We start from the raw sequence: 25,273 nt of genomic DNA on the forward strand, positions 1-25,273 counted from the left end.
GCTCCCGGCGGCCGCGCGGCAGCCAATGAGAGCCGCGCTCGCCCTTCCGACCCGCCTCCCCCCGGCCGCTCCCGCCAATCGCGACCCCTCCTATCGCCGGCTGCCAATCCCTGCCGTGGCCCCGCCCATGCCCCGGAGGGGGCGTGGCCCCGGGCGCTCTTCCGCCCCGCCGCCGCCCGCCGGAAGTGTGATGTGGCCGCGAGCGGGTCGCCATGGTAAGCGTGGGGCGGCGGGCGGGCGGGGGGCGCCTGCTCCGCTCCGGGGTCGCCGTGGGACCGGCCCCGCTCCCCTCCCGCCGGTGCTGCCGGTTTCTGCGCCTCCTGGCCAGCCGCGTCTCTGTCGAGCGACGCTTCCCGGGCCCAGGGACACCCCCGGGGCCTCTCACATCCCACCCGGGCCTTTGAACCTCCTCAGAGGCTGAGACCCCCGCCCTGCCGCGGGGGAACGGGCCCGGCCTAGTTCTAGCGTGAAGCCTTGCTTAGCAGTCGGCCCAGCAGGAACGCAAACCGGGCGTGTCTGCGCCCCCATGGTCCCTTTCCCGCCCCCCAGCCTGACACCTCTTCCATCTGTACGGCCTAGCCCGGGTTTTCTGCAGGGCAGCGTCCTTCCTCTGGCCTCCGTGCATTGTCTGTCAGGATAGTGTTTCTGTCTCTTCTGACCGCCTGATTTAATGGGTATGGTGATTGACGTCTTGCTTCTTGAGCAGTAAGCTAAATCCTGACTGCCATTCTCATTTTTCGGGAGTAGCATCAGAGGCCTGGGTCCGTTTGCTAATGAAAAGTATGAATGGTGGATATAAATTTGACCTAGGGGCTTATTATTATTGCCACTTACGTTTTCTGTGGTTCCTGCCTTTTTTTCATTCTCCATACAGAGAATATAAATGGAAGATTTGAATTTGGGTAAAAGCTGTGCCATGAAATAATTTTGTCAGCTAAGGCGAAGATCTTTATATGAGCAGCGTAGATACATGATTTTAAAATTAAAAGGAAAAAGAAATAGCAACAAGTAGAAGTGGTTTCCCTGTACAAATAATGGTTTGTATGTAACATTTACTTCACACAGAATTATTTTAAGATGAGCATTTTCAAAATCTTTCTTAGAATGGTTTGGATTGGAAGGGACCTTTAGAGATCACCTAGTCCCTCCTCTGCCAGGGACATCTTCCACTAGATCAGATTCCTCAAAGCCCCATCCAACCTGACCTTGACAGGTTATCCATTACCAGTGATGTATGCAGTACAACTTCACTGAATCGTTTTGTACTTCCCACATATTTATTAAAAGATTAATATCTCTTGAACTGTTTTATGGTTCAGTTCAAAAAAAAGTTCCTAGGCTCCAGATCTTGTCACCAGCAGGAAATTACTGGAAGTTGCTCACCTGAGTATTTTTTGGCAGATCTTTTAGGTGAACCTGTTCTAATCTGTGGCTTCAAGCAGTGAACAAAGGGTTTCCATGATAAGAGACATAAATTATCTCAGAAGATCTAAAACACACATACAGAAAACAAGAGACAAAAGAGAAGTGAATACCTCACCTCTAATCAGTACCTTGGAAATGTAGATACTATAGAAGTACAACATCACCTTGCTGTTTTTCATAGTACTTAAAAGGATTTGAGACTAGGAGAAAGGCAAGAGAACCGTGACGATCAGTGAGACATTTACAGTGGTGAGTTTAGCACTTAAATACAACACTAATGTTTATATCTAGCAAAAAGATTATGGCAAGTGTATGAGATCTTACGAGAATATTTTTTTCTCTGCTTGTCCATGTTGCTTGTTAGAGGTTATTCTGTGTGCTTCCAGAAATCTGAAGACAGACAGAATCTTTCAGTGACGTTTTTCTTGTGATTCTATGTCAAAGGAGTTGAAAATAAGATTCCTCAGTCTTGGGGTGTTTGAATTTCCTCAAGAAAAACAGTGACCCTCGTGTCATATCCAGGAGTTTGGATTCTCCATGATGGTGTCATGGCTCCTCAATAAGAACGTTGTTGTCTTGTGGGATTAACAGTCATGATCTGCAGTTACTGACACTTTCTTTTGAGTTCACACTTGACTCTTGAGATAGGAAACAGCTGCTGTCTGTGTATCATCAAATGGAGGAGAGTAGAGTTACACCTCCAATTAGTTTTCTTTCTCCAAAGAAAATGAGCTGCAACTGTGGCAAGCCAGTAGCTTTGTGAATAGCATAATTTCCAAACGACATTATCGCTTGGAAATTTCCATCCCATTGTCTCCCAGGCTTCCTTACCACATCCTTACTAAGCAAGTCAAAACTTTTGCTGGGTGAACAACCAGCTGCTGCCAAACAGAATATATATAAGCTGGCTTCTTTCTGTCTTCTTTTATGTGAAAGCACAACTTGTGTTTATTTTTTTCCTGTTCACTGCCAGTGGGTAGAAGAAAAAAAATCTATTTTAACTTCAACCATCTTTGAAACCAGGTACAAGCTGCTCAGTGGATTAAAAAGTTACTGAAAACAGAAAGGATAACACTCTAATGACAGAGCTGCTTAATTTATTTAGAAGCAGAATATGTAGTTTACTGACTTTCGCAAATCATTGTCAGTTTATCCTGTCAACTGTTGAAATTTTATATCTGAAAGCTCAACAAAACTTCCTAGTGGGGTTGAAAAATTGCCACACACATGTGGTGCAGTGAGCAGGAAGAGGGAAGAAACCTCAAGTAACATTAAAATGAACGATGAGCCTCTCACCTGCTGAAGGGTGGTCTGCACTTTGTAGCAAAAATGTGCAATTGCAGCAAAACATGAGTACACATTAAAAAAAATCTTAGTAGACATGTTTTGTGTCTGTGATTGCAATTCGGTGATGAATAAAACAAAGAATTGCAGAAAACTTCACAAAGATGGCTTCTTTCCCTTCACCCTCTGCTTAGGAGTGACCTTGAGCCTTGTATTACTGCAGAAAAAATGATTTGGGAACCTTCCATGAGGACAAACGTTTCTGTCACAATCTTTGTTCCTGTCTTAGAATGGTGTTTATAGAAGGAAGGGGAATTGCTCATATAACCCATTGTAAAAACATTTATTAGTAAATACTGATCCAAACCAAGCTCTCAGATATAAACATATCAGAATTGGAGATGATGTTCAGCAAAAGAGCTTTGAGGAGTCTTCAAGTACAAAGTTTTGTGTTTGGCTTATTAAAAGTTACAAGGAGGAATCAATCCTGATTCAAATTTGCCAATAGCTTTGTTTTTATCATGGCCTGAAGGTAGATAGGATTAAAAACATCTCCTAGGTTATCTTACAGTCTTAAGGTGTCTTTGTATTGTGAATTTACCTTGGAATGATGGACAGCTTTTTGCCTCTCAGTATTATAATGCCATCAGGCATTGAATTTTTTGGATAAGAAGCAATTAGAGTTTCAGGGAGTTACAGCTGCAGTAACAATTTTTTCATCTGATAAAGGCTTTGCTACCCAGCTAATCTGATTTTGCTAGGGATCTGAGGATTTTACGCCAAAACTGTAAGGCAAGAAGATGCTTTTCCACCAGTCATGCAACATGCAACTTGTGTCCCTGTACCTGACAATAGCAGACCCCTGTGGCAGCTCTGCCACGACCCTAGCAGTAGGAGCAAACATTGTTAATTGAGAACAAGGCAAGAAGGATTTGCTCTCTGGGTACCTTTCCTCCTGTCAGAGAATTGCAAAGGAGAGAGGAAGGAGAACTAGGAGATGCAGTATGGCTAGGTAGGGACAGTGAAGTATGGTTTCTACACTGGTATTGATGCTTAGTAAATCTCATGCCATCTATAAATGCACTTGTAAATAGTAATGCTGTTGTGGAGTAGGCATGTTGTGAGTTACTACTTGAAGTGTTCAGTATAGAGACTTCTGTGTCAGTTTACAAGATGATATGAAAATATGTCCTCAGTATTTTGCTTCTGTGATTATAGAACAGAGAAAACTGTTTCTTTTGACATTGCAAGATTAATCTCTTGATTTGATCTGGGTGCAGTGAGTCTACTTTTACAAATTTTACCGCATACCTAAATAGTCCAGAATGCCAGCAGTTGTGAGAAACCATTTGTCTGCTGAGTGCCAAACAGTTCTTACTAAACATCTTTGGCATTCTGTCCACTATCAAACATATTCATTTTATTCAGTAGTAGCATGAGAAGCGGGGATCGCATTTTTCCACAGTCAGTCGAAATTAATGGGCTGATAATACATTGTAGATTTTCCACTCATGATCCAAACTCTTAAGTTGAACAAAAAAGGAAGTTATCAAACAGTCAATGTCACAATTTAATTTTTTTGATTGGCTGCACCATTTGACACCATGCACATCCACTGTGATAGCTACAGTGTTGAATACATTTTTCTGCTGATCCACAGGGCTTGGTGTTCAACTCACCTAAGTTTTCATTTTCAACATTGTGACCAGGGAAGAAAGGTGAAAACAGCTGGCATCTTGTTAAAAATGTTACCTGCCTTACAGATGCTAAGAATTCAAACCACGTACCTGAGCTCTGCCAAATAAGAGACCATGCCCAGAGCCATGGGACAGAGAGACTTAGCAGAACTTTTCATTATTTCTTGACTATGTTTTTTCCTGATAGAGAAGTATTTGTTTTTCATGTTTTAAAGAGATGGTTCTACTACTAACAACAAAAAAAGTATATAAATAGAATACATAAAATGTTATTAACTTTTTTGAATTCTTAGGTAAATTGAAAGATAAGCTTTTTGTGCAGCCTTTAGAGCAGAAAGAACATATTATACCTTTACTGCATGCAGCAACTTCTTAGGCTTTTTGTAAGGATGTTGAGGAATGCAGTTCAGCTTTGAATTGTACAAGCTTTCTGTGAGGATAAGAGACATTCAGAGAAATAGAAGGCATGTGGTTTTTTCCTGTTATGCTATGGACCCAATCTCTAGTTTTTGATTCTTGCTTCTGAGTTTGGTAACCATACCAAACTCACAAGCATGACATTATTTTTCTTAAAATTATGAAACGCTGGCAGATAGAATGTTAGCTGTATCACAAATGTCGAAGTATTCAATACAACAAAGCAAAAATATTTCAGCATCTTCCTTTTTGAGAACTTTGACTTTCTTCCATGTCCATGTTCAAATTCCTGTAGCACCATCTGTTACAAACTCATGCTTTTTGCACACTGCTTTTATTAGAGTAAGGATGTCATCTGATTCAAAATGTGCTGGCATGTTAGAATGACTTTTACCTCTTCCATTCACACACACAGTTTTTACTGTTTCTTAAGATTCTCTAGTAAATTTAAGGTAAACAAACTAAGCAGTGTGGTCTGCAACTTCAGAAGGGAGAGTTAGCTAGTTTGACAGAAACTATGGTGCTTGGTTATCAAAAGCACAAGACTGATACAAGTTTATGATTAGGCATACTTCAGTGAACAGCAAGAGAAGCCAGAACTTAATCATTATGGGAGATGATGTCTTTTTCTTTACATGGGTAATTTTTCTCCTTCTGTTTGACTACACTCTAGAAATCTCTAATGCACAGGTTTTTAGGGCAGAAGCGAGAGAGCTGCAAACCAAGATTTATGTCCTTTTATAAGAGCTCTGTGTCAATGGCTGAGTATCACCTACTCCATTCATAGTTCCATTACGTTCCTTGTTACTCTGGACAATATACTTAACTTCAGCATTCTAAAATGAGGATTATGAAAATTATTCCTATTATCTAATGGTGGAAGTGAGTAGAGAAAAAGTCTCTGTAAAATTGAAAACTATATAATCTGCAAAGATGACATGGAGGAAGAGATATCTTAAGCTTTTACTGCCGCATCTAACACAAGTCTGTGTTTGTTGAGTAAATATATGGACATATACACCTGTGTGTTACAGTAACCCTGATAAAAAAGCTTTCACTTTTTCACTTTGTTTTTTATTGTAAGATTTTTGGTGAAATTCTGCAACTGCTAGCTGCTCACACCAAAAGTTCAGTTTTGGTACTGCAGTCTAGGTATTGGGGCAAAGAAGAAGGAATTCAAGTGATCATAGAATTTCAACATCGACACCTTGAGGTGTCATTTCAGTGTTGTTCTGTGGATTTGAGTTTCAGTAAAAAAACTAAATGTGTTAAAGTCAAGAGAGCTTTTGCAGGAGAGGACAACTGTTCCCATCTGTTAATTCATTGTCTAATTGTTTAAAGAGATTGGTTATGTTTTAAACAGATGTATTATGCTTCTCAGTCAGCTGAAGAGTACTTGTTAGTTACTATGTACTGTACTTGCCATTTAAATTGGACAACATCGTACAGAAATGTCTAGGGGAAAGATTCCTTATTACTCTAATCAAGCCTTAGCCTAAATTTTATGACTGCAAAACCACATAAATTTTACACAGAACTTTGAATATTTTAGACAGAAATGTGAATGAGCATTAAATATTGTACTTAAATTACTTGGAAACTGAATACTGGGGTGAACGTGCAGTAAACTTACAGTAAAAACCCTATTCATGTTGGAGCAACCAATAACTGCTAACTGGATGGTATTTGGATACTTAGTAAGCACAAACTAGTTTTGTCTAAACACCTCTTGCTTAAAACAGTGTAGTTTTTCTAATAATCACTTCAAATTTAACTGGTTTGCAAGTTTTGTATTTTTCTTATAGTTCTAATTAGCATGCCTCTTTTACAAATGCTTATTTTCTATTCATTTTTATCAGATTATATTTGGCAGCAGTGGGAAAACAAATTGTTCCTGAATAAATTGGAATATAATATAATTATATGCATGCTTTAATTAATTTTTAGCAATGGCTTTGGCCTTCAGGTTGGGAGTAATCCTACATGTTTCATTTCCTATTATTTTTTTCAATATTATACTCCTAAAAATTAGATTGAGGCCAGGGAAATAAGTATTGCAGTACCTAATGGAAACCTTAGATAATAAGCATTTTCTTTTTCAGCTTTTTAAGGACCTCTTCATTAACATTTCATAGATTGATTTCACTTTGATTTGAAGCCTACATTACTACTTTAGTGCAGGCTTTTTTACATTGTTATCCGCTCTTGCTTAACCACAGTTTTACTACAGCATGAGCTCTTGCTTATATTTTCATACAAGAAAGACAGCAAAGTGATTGGATATCAGCATTCATTTCTTTGGTTCCAGAGAGCATAATCATCTATCAGTTTTATAATGTTGAAGAGGAAAAAAGAAAACTGTTCTAGAAAGATTGTATATTCTGCAGCATATTACACAAGCGTGGGTATAATTTCTTTAGAATATTCAAATAATTTATCTGTGTTTGCCCACAATAAATTGATTATTATAATAGTATCCATGGGGCACAGTTTAACAACTTGCTGGCACTATTATGGCCTCTCTTATAGCATGCACAGATGAAAACTATGGTCACGCTGCAGTCAGAGATAGAGTAATCATTTTGTAAATACTGAAAGTCTAGGGAAGATTAAGCTTTGGTTTCAGTGGTAAGTCTGTTGAGATAAACAGGGAATGCGTTTATTTGAGGCTTTCTACCAACCCAAGGGGACTTGGTGTGGGGTTTATGTTCTCCTCCTTCATGATTTTTTTTCCCTTAGAACAGTCATATTGGGTGGTTTATTTCATTTTAAAGTATATGAGGCAAGGGGAGATTCAGTGAGTCCTTCCACGACACACATAGTTGCATCAAAACTTACAATGTGATTTAGTATAGTGCTACCCAAGGGTTCTGTCATTAAGTGGTTCATAATTCTGTGGTGCTGTTTGCAAAGACATGGAACAGAACAGTATCTGAGAATGTAGCAGTGATGAAGCAAATAAAGAATATAGAGGTAGATATATTACAAAGTCTGGTCTATGGCAGTTACTTTCTCCGTAGAATAAAGTTTAGGATCAGTGCATCTGTTATGGCTGTGCTGATGCTGAATACACACTTACCAGTGATCGCTAAAACTTCAGGCAGTCATCTGAGTGTGCCCTTCCTTTCAGCACATTGAATTGAATACTTTTATAAAGTGCAAAAGTTGTTGATAACCAGAACTCTGAGCTGCCTCTTTTTTTCTTTTTTTCTTTTTTTCTTTTTTTTTTTTTTTCCTTCTCCCCAAGTGTAGTGAATTTAATGCTGACTAAATTGCAGGAGTGACAACATTGTCTATAAGGTTGACAGGGGCTGTGCAAATGTTGTGGCCCATCAGGACTCCCTTTCTCAGCCACATATGAAATTTTTCACTCTAAATCAACACTTTCTAAAGTATAGTAAACTTTAGTTTGTAGTTTAGTATATTAAAGCTTTATTACCACATACTGTTCCACAGATTTCTTCTTACTCCATCCACAAGCTCCTCCTTCCCTCTTTCCTCACCCCAGAAAAAGGAGCTGTCGCACCATCTTCCAACGCTGTGTTGTACCAGACTCACTGCTGGGGTCTTCCAGAGGCAACTGGAGACCATTTCTTTCCTTATAACTCCCTGTTTTGCCCCAGTATCCTCTGTGCCTACAGCTATGCTGTTCAGATGTGGACCTGGATGGGAACACATTCAAATGTGTCTAGCTGTAATGTTTGTCTTCTAACTACCATATATTCGCATGAGTATTTCTAATACATGCCACCACTGCCAATCTGAACACAAGAACTTTTAGAGTATTCATTATTTATTTCTATGGTGTATTATCTGGAATTATTCTTACAAAGATACAATATGATCAGGGAAATAATATTGAGGCATTTTTTTAAAGTCTAATTTTGGTAAGGATTTAAAAGAGCCTTTGGGCATATGTAGCTCTCAAAGCTAAAATCCATGGTCTTAAATTTCTAAAGACTAATGAAAAAACTTGCTCTTGCAAGTTCTGCTGAATACAATGCCTCATTAGTGCTGCAGGTGATGTGATAGTGTTCCACAGCTACCTGGAGACAGCCCAGTGGAGAGGGAGGGGGTGAAAAAGTGTAATTACTTAAGTAACACAGAATGTAACTACTAAGGTGTTTCCACCATAACAGAAATGTGCCAAATGCATATGTAAAAAATTTCAATGTATATAATTAAAGCTGTAGCTTGCACTGGCTAATTATTTTCTGCTCATTTTTTTCTGCATTTGCAATCTGAGTCTTGGGAAGTTAGTTGTGTTTTCACCAGCATGTGGACACAGTCTAAAAGATAGCATCTATTTCTCCATGTGTTGAAATTTCTTTATAATGGGAATGAGGTTCACAGGGTCTACATTAAGCCAGTCGGCACGTTTGAAAAATTCCAATTAATTACTTCTGGATCAGAGGAACACAGTTTAACTAAATGAACTGCAACCCACCTACATTACAACATTTTCCAAATAGCTTGGTATGTGAATGCAGTATTTTTTAAAAAGATTCCGAGTAATGGATGACTCTTACAGCAGCTTTTAATTACATCAGTACAGGCAGCTGGGTGTAAAACACCCTTTTCTGTAAATTCAGCTGGGCTATAAGAATTACTTCAGATTTGAAATGTGAAGCCATCTACTTCAGAAATAAATTTTCATTTCCAGTTTAAAATTGTAAACAAATTTTAAAATATGCATGTCTGTCCTTTTAAAGTGACTGTGTAGATAAATGTGCAATTCAGAGCACATTTCAGTGGGGTGGCATCTGTAATTACAGTGGTGCCCTACGCTGCATATCTGAAGAAACACATGAGGAGCCCAACAAAGAACAATTATATACTGCCCCTATTGATTGACTAATAACACATTTCATGAGTATACATTTACAATCTGTGCTTAAGAGGAAGCAAGTGTGCCCTTCTGCCATTTTTGTATGTTGAGGTACCCGATACCGCCAGCCTTCTTGGGAAGCAGCTGCAGGAGAAAGCTTGCAGGAATTCATGGGAACCGAGCTCTGGCAGGCACTGCACTGTGAGATGTGGAGAGCAGCTGTCTCTCCCGGAGGACTGATCAAATTAATCAGTTGATAGGGAGTATCTGGCTTTGCTGAGAGGCAGCCATTCCTGGATCCGGCCCTGTCATGTTCCTAGACCCACAGGAGCCAAGAGATGCTGCCTCGCTAGGTCCTAAAAGTTGCCTCTGAGGGGGAGTTGAGAATTTCCTTGTGGTCTGAAGTTGGCAAAAGCTTGTGCCTAGTACAAAGGCAAGAGTCTACTTATAATGATGGGCAGTGTTTTGTCCTTTGTGAATAATCTGTCCATTATTTATGACATGGTAGAAGAGAAATGGTGACTCGGCTAGCTGAGCTAAAATACTAAACTAAACATGATTTAGCAAATGCTGTGGCTCAGGAGAAAAGCAGGTAGCCTCACCTGGAGGACCTTGAGGGCTGGCTTTGGGTGTTGGATCACTGCTCCACCCATGTAATGTCCCCTCTCCATGTTCTCTGTCATCACAGAGACATTTCTGCGTGTCAGCTGCTGTATATAGTTGCCATTCACTCTGTTACTTTTCTCCACTGCCTGCCTTCTCTCTGAATCCTAATAATCACATTTTCACCCTGCCCCTTTGTTGTCTCTCAGGAGGGTGTCATAGAAAATGCGTGAGGAATGAGGGGACTGGCTTAGGAATTTTGCTCCTGCAGAAGGATGGCTCATGCAAGAGGGCTCCTGCTTGGAGCAGAAGGGGAGAGTCACACACCCACTCCAACAGCTAATGCTGCCTTTGAGGGCAAGGATGCTGAAATATCTCATACAGGTCACAGAGGCAGAATTGTTCATTTGCGCCTTGAGCCGCTATGCTGTTCTTTCTTAACGAGTAGCTCCCCACCCATGCATGGCCTGTTGGACCCCGTTAATTTAGCCATTTAAATTAGTTTGTGTATCTAGTCCTGTCTAATGCAGGTATTCAGGCTGGCAGTTGCATGTATGTTCCAGTATTGCTTCATGTGATTCATTAAGACTTCTACATAAGATTGTATTTTTTCTTTTTGTTACAATGTTTTAGATCCCAGTGTCAAAAGGATCACAGATGTTCCAATGGCTTTGCCTTCAAGAGAGCTTCTCTTTTTTCTCTCTTAATTTGCTATACTGCAATACTGAACTGAAATATGGTGATTCTCTTTTATAATTCTCCTTAACCATTTAGAGAAATTTGATTATCAGAGCTTCAAAACATTAAAATTTTGTGACATAGGAAGGAAGTGCACTTAGATCAAAAGAAATGTGTCTCAGGCTGTGGAAATGGAGCTCTGATGTTCTCTTAAATCCCACCAGGTTCTGCTTGAAGAAGGAAACTACAATGTAATATCTCTTCATAAGTGATAAATGTTTACACTTAATTAAAGACTACTACTCAGCCTTCTGGAAAAAAATTTGAGATACTTAGACACAAATTTGTCAGAACTCCAGAATGAAAAGTGAATTTATTGTATTTGCTCTTCCGTTTTTTTTGGAGTTCAGATGAAATAGGATTTGCAAATTAGGGTAGGTGAGCAAAGAGAAAATAAGGCTATTTGAAGTAAACAGTAAAACTGCAGCTTCATGTAGCTGGATTATTTTCACACTGTAAGAAGAATCTGAGTCTCAGATTTGGGGCTAATTATTAGAAGCTACGAATCACAAAGACTGATAGGCAAATATTTCTCAAAAAATTCCAGTGAACCTATCGGGGGAAAAAAAAAAAATGTTGCTAGTGCATTATTTATTGGAATGGTGATGTGGCTCTTGCTGGAAATCAGCATGAGCCATCTTTCTTCCAGATTTGGTACTTGGCTATGAAGTTACAGCAGTCCTTCATGAGTACCTTCTCTCCCCCCTTAACGTTTGTATTTCTGGAAAAGATTGCTTCACATAAGCCATGATAGTTGTTTATAAGTTAATGATTAAGGAACATGTTGGCCACACAAGGCTCAGACTTCAGTTAAAAAAATATGTTTGAGAGATGCACTTACTGCATTTTACTAATATTTTAAACTAGCAAATAGCCCGATATTTTAGCAGTTTCTCAAGAATTGTGTCTTTGTACTGCTAGTAGGCAAATTAGTATCAAACAATGGAACTTTATTTCTCCATCCTAAGACAAGTCCTCTGTTTGTCCCGCATTTTCCATGTAATTAGCACTTTTAAAAAGGTATTTACAGTAAAGATGTTTTAAATTTAAAATAAAAATGTGATTTGAAAATAAAATTAATCCGTTATCTTTTTGTAGTTCAGGTGGGCTTAATTGTATGTATTTCTACAAATCTGTTGAATTTTGGGCATAGTCTTCATAAAGCGGTATATTAATAATCCTCCTACATATTTCTTGTTATTCTCTGTCTTGGCTGCCACTGGTTTACTTGTCAAACACTCTTCACCTCCACCTTCACCACCACCACCACCGTATTCTATTGATGCAAACCGCAGTTATGCATAGTCTTGGCTGAGAGGGAACATCTGTTTTCTGTAACTCTTAACCTGCTGCTAATGGGTTTCCACAAACTGGCTTTGGAACAGGTGCCTGGGAGCAAAACTGTAAGGTTACCATTTTGCCTGCTGTTTCTTTACCCTTCTTGGGATGGATTGAGAAGGAAAAACTCTGTTCTTCCACCATTGTGTGCAGTGAGCTGTTAAAAGAATTTCTGGCTCACTGGCATTGTAGGTTTCATTTTTGTTTTTAAAGGGAATTGTCTAGGGGATCACCTCTATTTTCTCCAGCTTATACAGTAAGAGGAGTTTTATACTGCAAAGATGTAATTTTTCTTTTCTAATTTTCTTCTGTAGTCTGCCATCTTCAACTTTCAGAGTCTACTGACCGTGATCTTGTTGCTCATATGTACCTGTGCCTACATCAGATCCTTGGCTCCCAGCTTACTGGACAAAAATAAAACTGGGTATGTAGTCTGATCACTTTAAAAATACACAAGCTTGTTTGGTTTTAACTAGAACATTTTAGTATCTTGTAATGGTGTGTGATGATACAAATCCTATTTTGAAAAATTTCTCACTTCTTTAAAAATCTTCATTTTGTATCTTACAATAGAATGCAATAAGATATTTGCAAACACTTAGTTGCAATTTTATAGTAAGAATTTATTAACTAACAAAGCCAGCTAATACTGCTTTATTAGTTATTTTCTAGAATTGCAACTTTCTTGTTAAATGCTTATTAAAGATACAGAAATGAGTGACAGAAAGAAAACCTATTATGTGGCTGTTGCTGTAATGATTTATTTTGATTCTTACGGTGGGTAAGAAAACATTAACAGCAGAAGCTGGCTTTTTGTTCATTTTCAGGATAGGCGTTTTGGAGGTACAAGTTTGAAACATAGCTTTAGCAATAATCTGTAACTAAAAATATTTTTTTTTTCAAATAAGCAACACTATCCTTATGTATCGTCTTTTTAAGTCATTGTTTTGTATTCTCTAAGGTGAAGGAATTTGTAGGAGAGTTTTTGAAAGCTTCTACAAAACCTAACGTATTTTATTTGTCCTTTGGTCACTGTAACTTCATCTCTCACTTTTATTCCTAAAGCACCATGTGGCTAGGTGACCAATGTTTTTCTCCTTTGTGTTCCCTGTTCTCCTGGAGTGCACTTAATGTGGCGGGGCCAATACGGCTGCAAAACAGTTCTTCTCTACCCTGCTCAGCAGCACAATTCTTGGAGTGGTGGGAAACGGGGACAGCCACAGAGCCAAATCTGTGCCTCATGCTGTTAATACCCATTCACCTTTTGGCTTACCAGTTTTCTTTGTGCTACGAAGAGTGTGACTGGATATTGGGTGCAATCAGCAGTATGCAGAAATGTGATTTAAATGCTGCGGTTTTAAAGTAACAATTGGGCAATTTTGACCTAGAAACCACTGAGGCTGTTGATAGTATTTCAGTAATGCTGTCACCCAAGGTTAATACAAAGGAAATAATATTTATAGAAGTAGGAGGTAACTCTAGCTGGTAATGTTTTAGGTGGAAAAAACAGACAGGCTTTTGGGCGCTGGGTGTTTGACTTGTCCACTTTTTCCATTAGATCATTTGCTGTTAAAGAAAATGTTTTTTCCCTAAGTATCTTCTGTCACTTCTGCATTAAATTTTCAGAAAAAGTGTCAAGTTTTGTAGACTCTTGTCACCGAGAACCTTGAGTGTTTCTCTTTTGAAAACGTGTGTTGTAATTAACCTCAGGAATTGCTGTTTTATCACACAAGTTTTCTTCTAGGAGTGTAAGATATCCAGAGTACGCTAGCTTTTTTTTAATTTGGAGTTGTAACATGAAAATACTTGTGTCCTTTCATATGAGGCCATGAGATTACCACTGACATGAGAGATTTCTTATGATAAAAGGAAAGATGGAAAGAAAGGATGACTTCATGAAGGACTTGGCGAGGGGAATTTGAGTGTCTGCTAGTGGAAGATAACACAATAGTCAATGAGGTATACACAGTAAGAAGTAAGAATATTTATTTTACTGATTAAAATTTTAGTGCTGTTCTTGGCAAGGAGTATTTCCTTTAATCTGGAGCTACTCTGTTTATTCTTGAGGCAAATCTGTCTGGAGTACAATAGAACTCTCTTCATAAAATGTTTTCAAAGGGTGCTGACACAGTGGAGGAGTTGGGTGTTTGATCTGTACGTTTGTATTTATATAGATGTTGAACATAGTATTTTATTTTTGTTTTATATATGCGTATGTAGACTGCTTTGTACTGGAGAATAAAACCTTGGCCTGGAAGCAATGAAATTTGTTTCCTGAATGGTAGATGTTTACATGGAGCTCATATGCTGTTAAACCCCTGTCCCTCTTCACTAACATATTCCATGCTCAAATGGAAATGTCTAGACATACTGGATAAAATAAATTCTAGTGATATTTCATTTTACCACAGAGATGATCTTACCTCATTATTCCTGCTCCAAATTAATAGCATAAAAAAGTAGCAATAAAATATTAAAGTGACAGAGAGGAGAAATGTTGGTAGTTATTCACTACATTTCTGAGTGGTAACTTTAGTGAAGATTTAAATCTGTTGATAGCAAGTAAAGAAACATGTTTCTGTTGGTTGAGAGACTGTGTTGCATAGTGATGTCACCCATCCTCATAGCACTGTATTTTATCCTGTTGACTTCTGCCAAAATGTGTCTTTTCCGACCAAGCCAAACAGAATTTTAAACCTTCATTTTCCCCGACACATCTTGAGTGTTTCCATGTGCTTTGTCCTGAGCAATAGCGTTTAAGGTTGGGAAAGCAAGTGGAGATTTACTGTTTCATGCTAACTAGAGGAGAATGCGTACCACAACATAATTCTCTCCTCCCTGCTAACCAGAAAGATATGTTAGCTTATATGCAGCAGAGATTTCCTTTGACTTGCCATAAGCATTGCAGTGGGCTATCTCCCACACTCCCTCCTGCAGTGGCAGCGGGGTTGTCCTGGTAAACACATGGCAGCTGCATCTTGCAGCATTCCCAGTCTAGCAGCCAAAGTCTAAAGCCCCACTAACCCTTTCTCATCTTACTCAGTTTCATTTCTTTGGATTTTTTGTTCTCCAGATAACCAACACCACTTTCATGATCAGTGCTTTTATCATTAACACTAAAAGCCAGGAATATGTAGCAGCTCATGCACATTTGAGTTGTGGCTGCCAGAAAACAGTAGGTATGCAAGCCAGACTGACACGTTTCACCTGCGTTAAAACAACAATGAAGATGAAGGGAAGAATAAGGAACAGTGCAATTACTTTCAGTAGTTGCTTCAGGAGGAATTATTTTGGAGCAGATTCATTCAAGGCAGCATCATTTCTGTAATAATCAAACAGGTTTTGACTTGAAGTGGTACATGTTGTGGACCTGAGGTGAAGAGTAATGGAAAAATTCAGGAGAGCAGACATCCTGCACAGGCTTTTCTTCCAGTGCGAGGTCCCCAGTTCATCAAGAGGCTCTGATTACAGCTGTTTAGAAGGTCCAGATTTCGATTTGCTTTAGCTCAGCAGCAAACTGTGTGGACAAACAGATGTATGTTCCAGTAACAGCATAAGCATCTTAAATAGGTACTGTTGTCATCTGTTGGAAGGCTTGTCAGTCCTCACGTCAGTGGTGACTTTATTTGTTACCTGCAGTAAGGGTAGCTGATGAAATCCATATTGTAACTGTTTTGTACCTGCCACATCAGAAGGGAAAATTCATATTTTCACCAAAAAGGGGGTTTTCTAGGGCTAGGAACAATGTACAATACTTCAGTTATAACTTTACATTGTTACACGCAGTTGAAAAAACTCTGAGAAGGCAAAGAAATAACCTTGCTGAGATTGTGAGGCAAATTCAACAGATTTATAGACTGCCTGAAGGAGTTAATATTCTTTTCCCAGGTAAGGTTCTTCAAATATGCATATGAAAAGGACAGTAATGTTTTATTTCTTTTTGTTCCTGGGCAGGTTTGTGAGAGATGGCAACATGAGATGCTGGGCTGTGGAAGTTTTTGTGTTGGTTTTGCAGCATGCGATCTTTAAATCTTAATTTTACGGAGAGTAACAACAGCTTTGAAAGTCTGAAGTGCCATTCACACAGTACTATGGGGCTGTGTATTTTGCTCTGTAAGATTTACACATGAATGCCTCTTTACCTGCATGCATCTTTAAAAATTAAATAGATGTCTTCAGGTTACTTTATGACCTCCTAGCCTGGAAAAATGTGGTGGTCAACATGCAGGGATTATTACTTCTGCTTGTGGAGCTATATAAAAGCAGAAAGAAATGAGCTTTGACTATATAGAAATACTTTTGGCTTGAGGTAAAACTATCTAAAGCACAGACAAAAAAGCCACTTTTCTAAAAATGAAAATGCTGCAATGTCGTTCACAATAAATTGGTCAGCAAGAGGTACATCGATCAAAAAGCATTTCACTTTGACTTTGAAAACCTCAGTCACTTGCTGCTCTTGGAACATTTGGTTCTCACCTGCCCAACACCAGACCTTTGTTTCAAAAATAAAGGGGAGGCTGCTAAATGGAAGGAGGGAGAGATGCTGAATTAAACTAAGATCATAAAAGAGGCCATAAAATATGTAGTGCAGAAATTCTTTTTTTAAAGTGCAGGGTGTGCTGGTTGCTTAAGTATGAAGGAGCAAGTGGCCCAAAACTACCTGTCTGCATTTAAGCAGGAAAAAATGAGGCAATTATCAGAGCCCAAGAAAGGGGGAAGACAGATAATCAAACCATTGTGGGTGGGGGTTCAGAGCACTGTGGGAAAGCACTTGGAGAACTGCCATCACAGCAGGTACAACCCCACAAATAATGTAGGCTGGCGTTACTGCTGATAAACATATCAGAAGAAGGAGGAAAAATAATCAGTTTTTTTCCTAGTCCATAAATCTATAAATAGGCAATATAGTTGAATACAGATGTTTTTACTGCATTGCAACCAGTCATACTATGAAGAAAACCTTCTTGTAAACAAGCTTTCAATGCAGTTTTGACCATCATTTGAAAGGCTGAGATTGAAGTGGCTTTTAGTTGAGGATGCTTCAGTATTCTTCCCATCTTCCTCCTCAGATTATAAAGCAGTCCCTGCTCTTGTTCCTCTTGAGCAGTCAGTGTGAGGTTATTTTAATTACACAGAGAAATTACAAATTTGTGGCATACATACTTGTATATTCCTTTAAACGTGCTCTGAATAGTTGAATCCTGCTTTTCCTCTTTGTTATTTCACTTGTGAGAGTTAATGTCCTGGGCAAGCAGCATTAAGAGAGACATGAGAAAGGTAAACCTTGGTAAAAGAGTAAAAGCAAACCTGAAAAATTGTTTTCTTATTTATTTCAGTGCAAGTATTCTATATCAGATTGCACCTATGAGTATGCTTTTCTGGAAAAGGCATTTTTATCTACTATTGCTAAGGGAAATACAAAAGAGACTACAAAGCATTAAAGTACTCAGGTTTATCATATCTCATACCTGTAGGAATACTTGCTTCAAAATCTTAACATAAAAGGTTTCCCATATACAATGACGTGGAGAGCTGTTGGTATTTCTTACTCCAGTATTTTTCTAGTTCTGTTATTTTCATTACAGAATTTTCTCTCTGGAGTACTTTAATGTAGAATTCTGGTGAAATCTTTAGATTTGGAACACAGGCAATAAATGCATCTTTTTTCTTGTCTTGCATGCAAAAAATCTTGCTAAACTTGGAAAGAGCTTTGCCACTTGTTTAGTTCATAGCCTGTACCCCTCTGTGCAGGTACCAGGTGTTTTCTGATGTCAAGAAGAGTGTTAAGTTGACAAACTACTGTTAATTTGGATTGTTTTAGCATAGAAGAAAAAATTGATTGACTTAAATTATTTTATTAAACCAAGAGCCTAATGAATTTATTTTATCTTTACAGATTATTGGGAATATTCTGGAAATGTGCCAGGATTGGTAATATTTTTCTTTTAAATCTTTTAAGAACAGTGCTTTTTCTACAGCATGCATTATTTATTAGGACAGTGTTTCCATGTAGCAATGAAACCCATACTCACACATGGTCTTTAAAAATGCAGGTTTTGCCTCCATGAAATACAAGGGGAGGTGGGGCAGGGTATGACTATCTTTCTTAGCATCATGGAAGCCTGGATTTTCTAATGTCAATTCATATATGTGGTGTCATATTTGCAAAAATATTTTGCACTTTTTACTACATGAAATAACGAAGGGCATACTTCTTAATAACACACAAAGAAATCAGTGATTCCTTATAAACTGCTGTCTATTTGAAATTCAAATGGACTACTGACAAAAGCCAGATATTTACCTTATAGTAATAAAAAAAAAATGGAATCCTTAACGCAGTAAGGTTCTGTTTAATCACAAATGTCTTTTTGCTGTCCTCTCTTTAGTTAGCTTCTGTGGAGTTTTGAATTACACAAAGCTGTTTATGTCAGGTGGCATCTATATGCAGGCTGATCAGCTCTATCTGATTTTAGACATTTTCCCATAACATGGATATTTATATTTATTTTAATCCTTATTGTGAATTTATTTTGAGAAGGAAATGGGAATGTGCAACAGGAGTTCAGTCTTAGCATTAAGGTATACCCAGGATTTTTAAAAAATTATAAATCCATCATCAAAACAGTCTTCTTCAAACTGCATTGTTAATGCAAAGTAGAAACGCTGAACTTGTAATTCTAGATCTTCCTACTTGTCATTGAACCTAAAGGAAAAATGTATGGTTCCCTTTTCTGCATTCTGAGGCTTTGAAAGGGACATGACATACGTTTTTCAGTTTGTCAAAAAGCATTGTCGCAAACCCCAGTTTTCTGTGAAGACCTGTTGTTAAAATGATTGCAGATATTGTCCTATTTAGATAATAGACATGGCAGAACCCATTTTAGTGTTGTAATTGAAGGATACTGTCAAGGCGGCAGCTGTCAGAAATTAATTTTGAGTTATACTGGGAAAAACAGACGTAGAAATTCAGCTGCATTAAGGTTTGTTGAAGGTTGAAGAGAACACTCTACCTTACGTTAACATCATCTTTTTAGTTAATAAACGTAAACATATTTTTTTCTATTAGCTATGCACAGAAAACAGTTTAAAAAACTATTTAAAGGAGTACACAAGAGGTTTTATGAGGCCCCTGTCCACTTGATAGAGTTAAGGACTGCAGTTCATCTGGAATATAGTCTTGCTTTGCCATTAACATGTTTGCATTTGCTGCATCCAAGGTAATGCATGCACTCTTGTGCCCCATACTAAAGTACTTCCTTTTCTCTTTTTCATGTAAAACACTAATTTCTTTTCAACTTACATCTGTAGTGGTCCAGTTTGACTTTCCTTTAGACTGACAGATGAGAAGGTAGCATCTTAGCATTCCTTCTGTATTTTTCCTCACATAACAGTACCATATCCTCAGTATGGGAAATAGGCTTTGAAGATGATTCCGATCATTTTGTTTGTGTTAATCACAAAGGCATGTAGAAAATGCAGGCTTTTAAAAATGAAAATGCATACTGGTTTCCTTTACATTTAACTTGCCTGGTATGTTTAAACAACCTTTTCACATGTGCATAAGATTTTAATAAACAGCAAGTGGTTACATATTTACAAAATTGTGCAAAATTAGTTTAAGCCTGCCACATGGTTATTTCTCTTTTAAGAAAATTAAGAGCAGGAAAGTATAACCCATATGAAAATTGTAATACTCTAACTGTAGGAGGTGGACTTCCTCAAAAATTTATTTTAAACAGATGTGAAACTGCAGACATTAATTCATTCACTTATTTGAAGTTTAATTAAATATATGCCAGATCATGACAACATCTAGTAATGTCACTGTGGCAGGCACTCCTGCTTATGGGACGTGTCGCTATAAGTATTTTATTTTTCTTTTTCTGTGGAAAGTTTGTTCCTCCTGTATTTGAAGGTTCTGCTGCTAAAAGACTATTTTTTTCTGAGGGTTACACCTTAATGCTAGACTTGAGAGCCTTGGCAGGTTTTTTTCTTTAATGTGTCTCTGAAAACTGCATCTCAGAAAAGATGGTTTGTCCTAAGACAGAAGACCTTGCACAGGAAAAGGAAATTGAACTCCATTTAAAGTAAACAGCTCCAGCTCTGACTTTATGTTTCTAAATGTGTAAAACCAGGAATCTTCTCCCTTTAAAGAGTCAGTGCTCTCTTAACACTTCCTGACAGTTTTGTAGGCTGGATGTACCATCCAGGGGACTCTCTGCTCTCCAGAGAGAAGTCAGTGCATTTGTGAAGAGTAATGCTTAAGTAGAAGAGTAAAAACAGCTGGCTAATTAAATGGAGGAAGTGCCCATGTAAATAGGTAGCCGTCTGATTAATATTACTAATATTCCCCTGATAGTGTGACAGTTCCCTACCTTTATTTGGTGAACAACAGACCTCTGTAACATTTTGTTCTGGACCAAATGGGTGGGAATAGATCTTTCTCAATTGCCTTCACCACCAAATATGAGTGTTACTAGAGTAAGCTTAACTTTCATCCATGGTCTCCCCTGGAAAACTAATTTGAAAGAGTCAGAAGGAGATGTGTCTGTGCAACTTTTGTAATCTGTGGATCATTTTTATCACTAACCTGAAAATCTGTGGACCCAGACCCTCTCCACATGCTAAAAATACTGTGTTTCCCTAGCAAAGAAAAAAACAAGCATCTGGCCATGTCTGGGCTGCTGTGAGCTCCTCAGTCAGTTAGCTGTCTCCTATATGATACCATGCATAAAAGATGCATGCTGCATATAGCAGCTGTCATGGCCAGACACGTTGAGGTACACCTCCTCTCAGCTGACACCAAACAGCTTTTGAGCAGCAATAGCCCTTAGCCAGAACTGGGAACAGCGCCAGTAAAAGATTTGGTGTCTTGATCAGTTTTCCAATGCCTGCCTCCTGCCTCTCTTTGTCACTAAGAGATAGCAGCAATTTTTTTTTTTTTTTAATGTTTTCCTGGAAACTGCATCTCAGAAAATATGATTTATTGTAAGACAGAAGTCTTGCATTCACCTGTACTTAAACCAAAGAGCTCTGACTCTGTCTTTGTGTAGCAATATGTCCTATCCTACATCTTAGTTTCCCAGTCTCATGCATGTTCATCCTCAATACACAATTGTAGTTGTAATAGCATTTCTCCAGCTAGAAATGTTGAACATTAATTTGCATGTGCAATGGGATAATTACCTTGTTAGGCTAGGAGCAGCCTAGATCTGTTTAGTCATGCCTGAATTTTTGTTTGATTTGGGTTTTTTCCCCTCCTCTCAGGTGAACGGAAGAGCCCCTACGTGGCTGTGTGCTGTGTTGTGATGGCCTTCACCATTCTGTTTGTACAATAGCGACTGGAGAGTGTCCCCTACACCCTACTACCAAACAGCGGAGTGTGGAAGAACTGCTGGCAGGAAGAGATGGGAAGGGGCCATCAAGTTTCCTCTCACACATTTTAGAGCCTGTCTGTAGTGGGCACCCCCTGCTCCTGCAAACAGACCATCATGTACAGTATTAGGGATCATAATGTAACTAACTCCAGATGACATGTGCTTATTAATGTCAAGTCAGTACTGACTCTCCTGATGCAGCTCTTGAAAAGGTGTCTGTTTCAGGGGAGCTTTTCTTAAACCATGCAGTTGAAAAGGCTTTTAATTCTTTATTTGATAGACCGCTAATAAAACTTAAAAATGATAAATCTAGGAATAGCAATAAGACCACTCTTAAAAGAATAAAGAGCATTGTGACTCTAGGATACGTTTATGAAAGTATTTTTAGTTCTTACTGCCTGAACAATTCCTGTCATTTTGTGATAGCTATACTTGTGTACAAAAAATATGACCCCTGGCCTAAGTTACATTCAGCTTTTATTTTCTAAACTTCCAATTCCTCAAATAATCTGTCAGTATTTTTATTGTGGAGGTAAGGTAGGAATAAAGGTGGGGACTGTAGTTGTGATATCTGACTAGCTGCTGAGAAGGCACAGATGTGGGATTTGAGAACCTGGACTGCTCTCTGTAAAATACCATGTGTGTTCATTTTTAGAGATCTAGGTCTCAGGTAAATCATTCCTCAGGATTGTGACCAAAGTATTGTGAGAAAAGGATTCGAAAGGCTCTGCTGCTGTTGTTGTGTGTAATACAAGGTTGCTAAATCATCTAAGTGAACAGTTAGCTTCATAGTAATCTGCAGATATGGAACTTGCATGTCCCAATGTTCTAAAGGTGAAGAAAACAACTAAATTAGATTACACTCACTATTAATATAAGATTGGATTACTGTCATGGTTTGAGCCCAGAGGGCACCTGAGCACCACACAGCCTCTCACCCACCCCTTCTGCCTCAGAATTGGGAAGGAGAAAATAAATCAAAAGGCTCAGGAATCAAGACAAGGACAGGGAGGGGAGGGTGTGGGTGGCTCACCCATTATGATCATGGGCAAAGACAGACTTGTTAGGGGAAGAAAAAGAACATCAGTTTAATTCAAGCAAACAACACTTAACAGACAGAGTGGGACAGTGAGAAGCTTTACCACATCTTAAAAACACCTTCCCCCACCCCTCCCTTCTTTGTGGGCTCAGCTTTGCTCCTGATTTCTCTACCTCCTCCCCGCCAGCGCCGCAGGGGGCAGGGAATGGGGTTTATGGTCAGTCCCACCGCTCCTTCCTCCTCAAGAGGAGGACTCCTCACACTCTTCCCCTGCTCCAGAATGAGGTCCATCCCACAGGAGTCCTCCACAGATTTTCTCCAACATGAGTCATTCCCAAACTGCTCCATCGTGGGTCACCCCCACACACTGCAGCTCTCCCAGCGCTGAACTACAACAGTGGGGGCTGCTTCTCCCCTCACAGTCCCGGCCTCCTTCGGGTGCAGCCCCCTGCTCTGGTGTGGGCTCCTCCATGGGCTGCAGGGCGGCATCTGCTCCACCGGTGACCTCCATGGGGGCAGGGGGGTCCTGCCCTCTCACCACGGGATACAGGGGGGTCTCTGCTCCAGCGCATCTCCCCCCCTTCTCCTTCTTTCTTCCCCTGACCTTGGTGTTCGCACAGATGTCTTCCTCCCAGGTTTCTCTTCTTAAATACATTACCCCAGAGGTGCAGCCACCATCACTAATTGGCTCGGCCTTGGCCAGAGGCGGCTCCGACTCAGAGCCAGGGGAGCTTCAAGAAGCTTCTCACAGGGGCCACCGCTGTAGCCCCCTCCCCCGCTACCAAAAACCCCTCCACACACACAAACCCAGCACAATTGCCTTTAGTAATACTTGCCATTAGCATTTATTCTGTAATTTTGCAAACTTTCAGTAAGCTAGTAACTTACTTCAGTAGCACCTGACAGGTGTGTTTTCACAACTAAATGACTTTATGTTGACTGCACTAATCATAGATTACCAGGTTGAAAGGGACCTCAAGGATCATCTGGTCCAACCTTTCTTGGCAAAAAAGTTGTCGTCTGTCAGCAGAATTTTTTGTTCTGAAAAGGTGTGTGATCTGAATGAACTAATCTGGCAATAAAACACACTGAAAGGGTATGTCACTGTTGTCATTCTTGTTTGAAAAACTCATTTCATAGATTCAGATTACCCTGCATTAGAAAGAAAATTATTATTACTTACTACCTTTGTATTCTCTCACATATACCTGCATATCTAAATCACCATCAAAAGTACTTGTCCAAAACTCTTTTCTAATCAGGAGCCAGGAAAAACACATTTCTCCAATTTAGGCCAAATAAATACCCTTGGCTGTAAAACCAGGCAGGTTCAGAGGAGTACAGAGCAGTATGATGATGACCATACTGTGCACACACAGAAGCCTTAAAATGTGCAGGAAAATCCAAGGAGAGGCAAAATCTATTTCTGTAATTTTAAATGTGGATACTGCTTCAAACATAGTGTCAAAGCAACTAATTTTTGGATTTCAAAGGTGCCATTCCTAGATGGGGGAAGGAAGTTCCTAAGGAGTCTTGCGTTTTGACTGTTGGGTGTATACATGTTCAAAATATGCGAAGAATCATCTGATACCTTTTTATATTAAGCAATTATGCACCAGTTTTTAATATTTATAGGACTTTATTATAAGTAATGGTGTTTGTATAATGTTCACACATTTCTAATTCATCCAAACCTGTTGTAGTTATCTGATTAATTCTTAATTATCTCTTGTGTTTAGCTGTGACTAGGAATACCAGTGAAACAACCTGAGGAAATTTTTAGTTATGAGAATCTGAGAACTATTCACATGAAGGCATTGTATTGCAAAAAAGCCTTTCCTGTTCGCAGCATTTTATCATTGAAGAAGTTCAGACAAACAGGCCTTTTTGTGTTTGCCATTTGTTGTTCAAACTTTAAAATTATTTCTTATGCATCAGTTCTTCATTTTGTCCTAAATGCAGGTCGTTGACGGATATTTCTTAGTTCAGGATCTTTTTCATTTCCTTTTTGTATGACATTTACAGGATATTGGTGGTATACTAGCTGCATGGTTGCTCAACGGTGTCACTTTAGCAACAAAGTAAGTAACATCTTTATCAGCAGCTGCTGGCAATATATATGTTCAGCAGCATTAGGTTGTATGCAAGTGTTAGAAATTATTGTAGGCACAGATAAGTGTCATCTGTGGTGGGGCCGCTCAACGCTTGCCTCTAGTAAAAGTAGCCAAAACCAATATGAAATCAAAAACTAACAAAATTCTGTTGTTTTGAAATGACTGCATTAGGCAGGTGTTTGCCTCAAGATGAGTTTTGGCTTTAAACAAATTAATACCTCATCTCTCTTACTAAGATAGGAAGAAAATACTGGTTTCCCATGTTAGAATCTTAAAGCCATTTTTCTTTCTTTGATTTCTTTTTCTCATGCAAAAGTGACATGAGAAACCAAGAATGCCTTGACATTTGACCAAGTTATAAATGATGTGAGAAGGAGTGTAACTTTGGGCACACACACTTGGTAAAGCGT

The 25,273-nt window shown here is 39.0% G+C and overlaps 1 protein-coding gene across 1 annotated transcript; it reads left to right on the top strand.

Annotated features, from left to right (window-relative positions):
- The first annotated feature begins 132 nt into the window (after window positions 1-132).
- TMEM167A (transmembrane protein 167A) lies at window positions 133-23,848 on the top strand. Its single transcript, XM_074812130.1, has 4 exons — window positions 133-215; window positions 12,645-12,754; window positions 18,227-18,261; window positions 21,601-23,848. Exons 1-4 carry the CDS (start codon window positions 213-215, stop codon window positions 21,669-21,671), a joined length of 219 nt encoding a protein of 72 aa, XP_074668231.1. The 5' UTR covers window positions 133-212; the 3' UTR covers window positions 21,672-23,848.
- Window positions 23,849-25,273: the final 1,425 nt, after the last annotated feature.

Source organism: Strix aluco, chromosome Z (genome assembly GCF_031877795.1).
Source record: "Strix aluco isolate bStrAlu1 chromosome Z, bStrAlu1.hap1, whole genome shotgun sequence".
NCBI classification, from domain to species: Eukaryota; Metazoa; Chordata; class Aves; order Strigiformes; family Strigidae; genus Strix; species Strix aluco.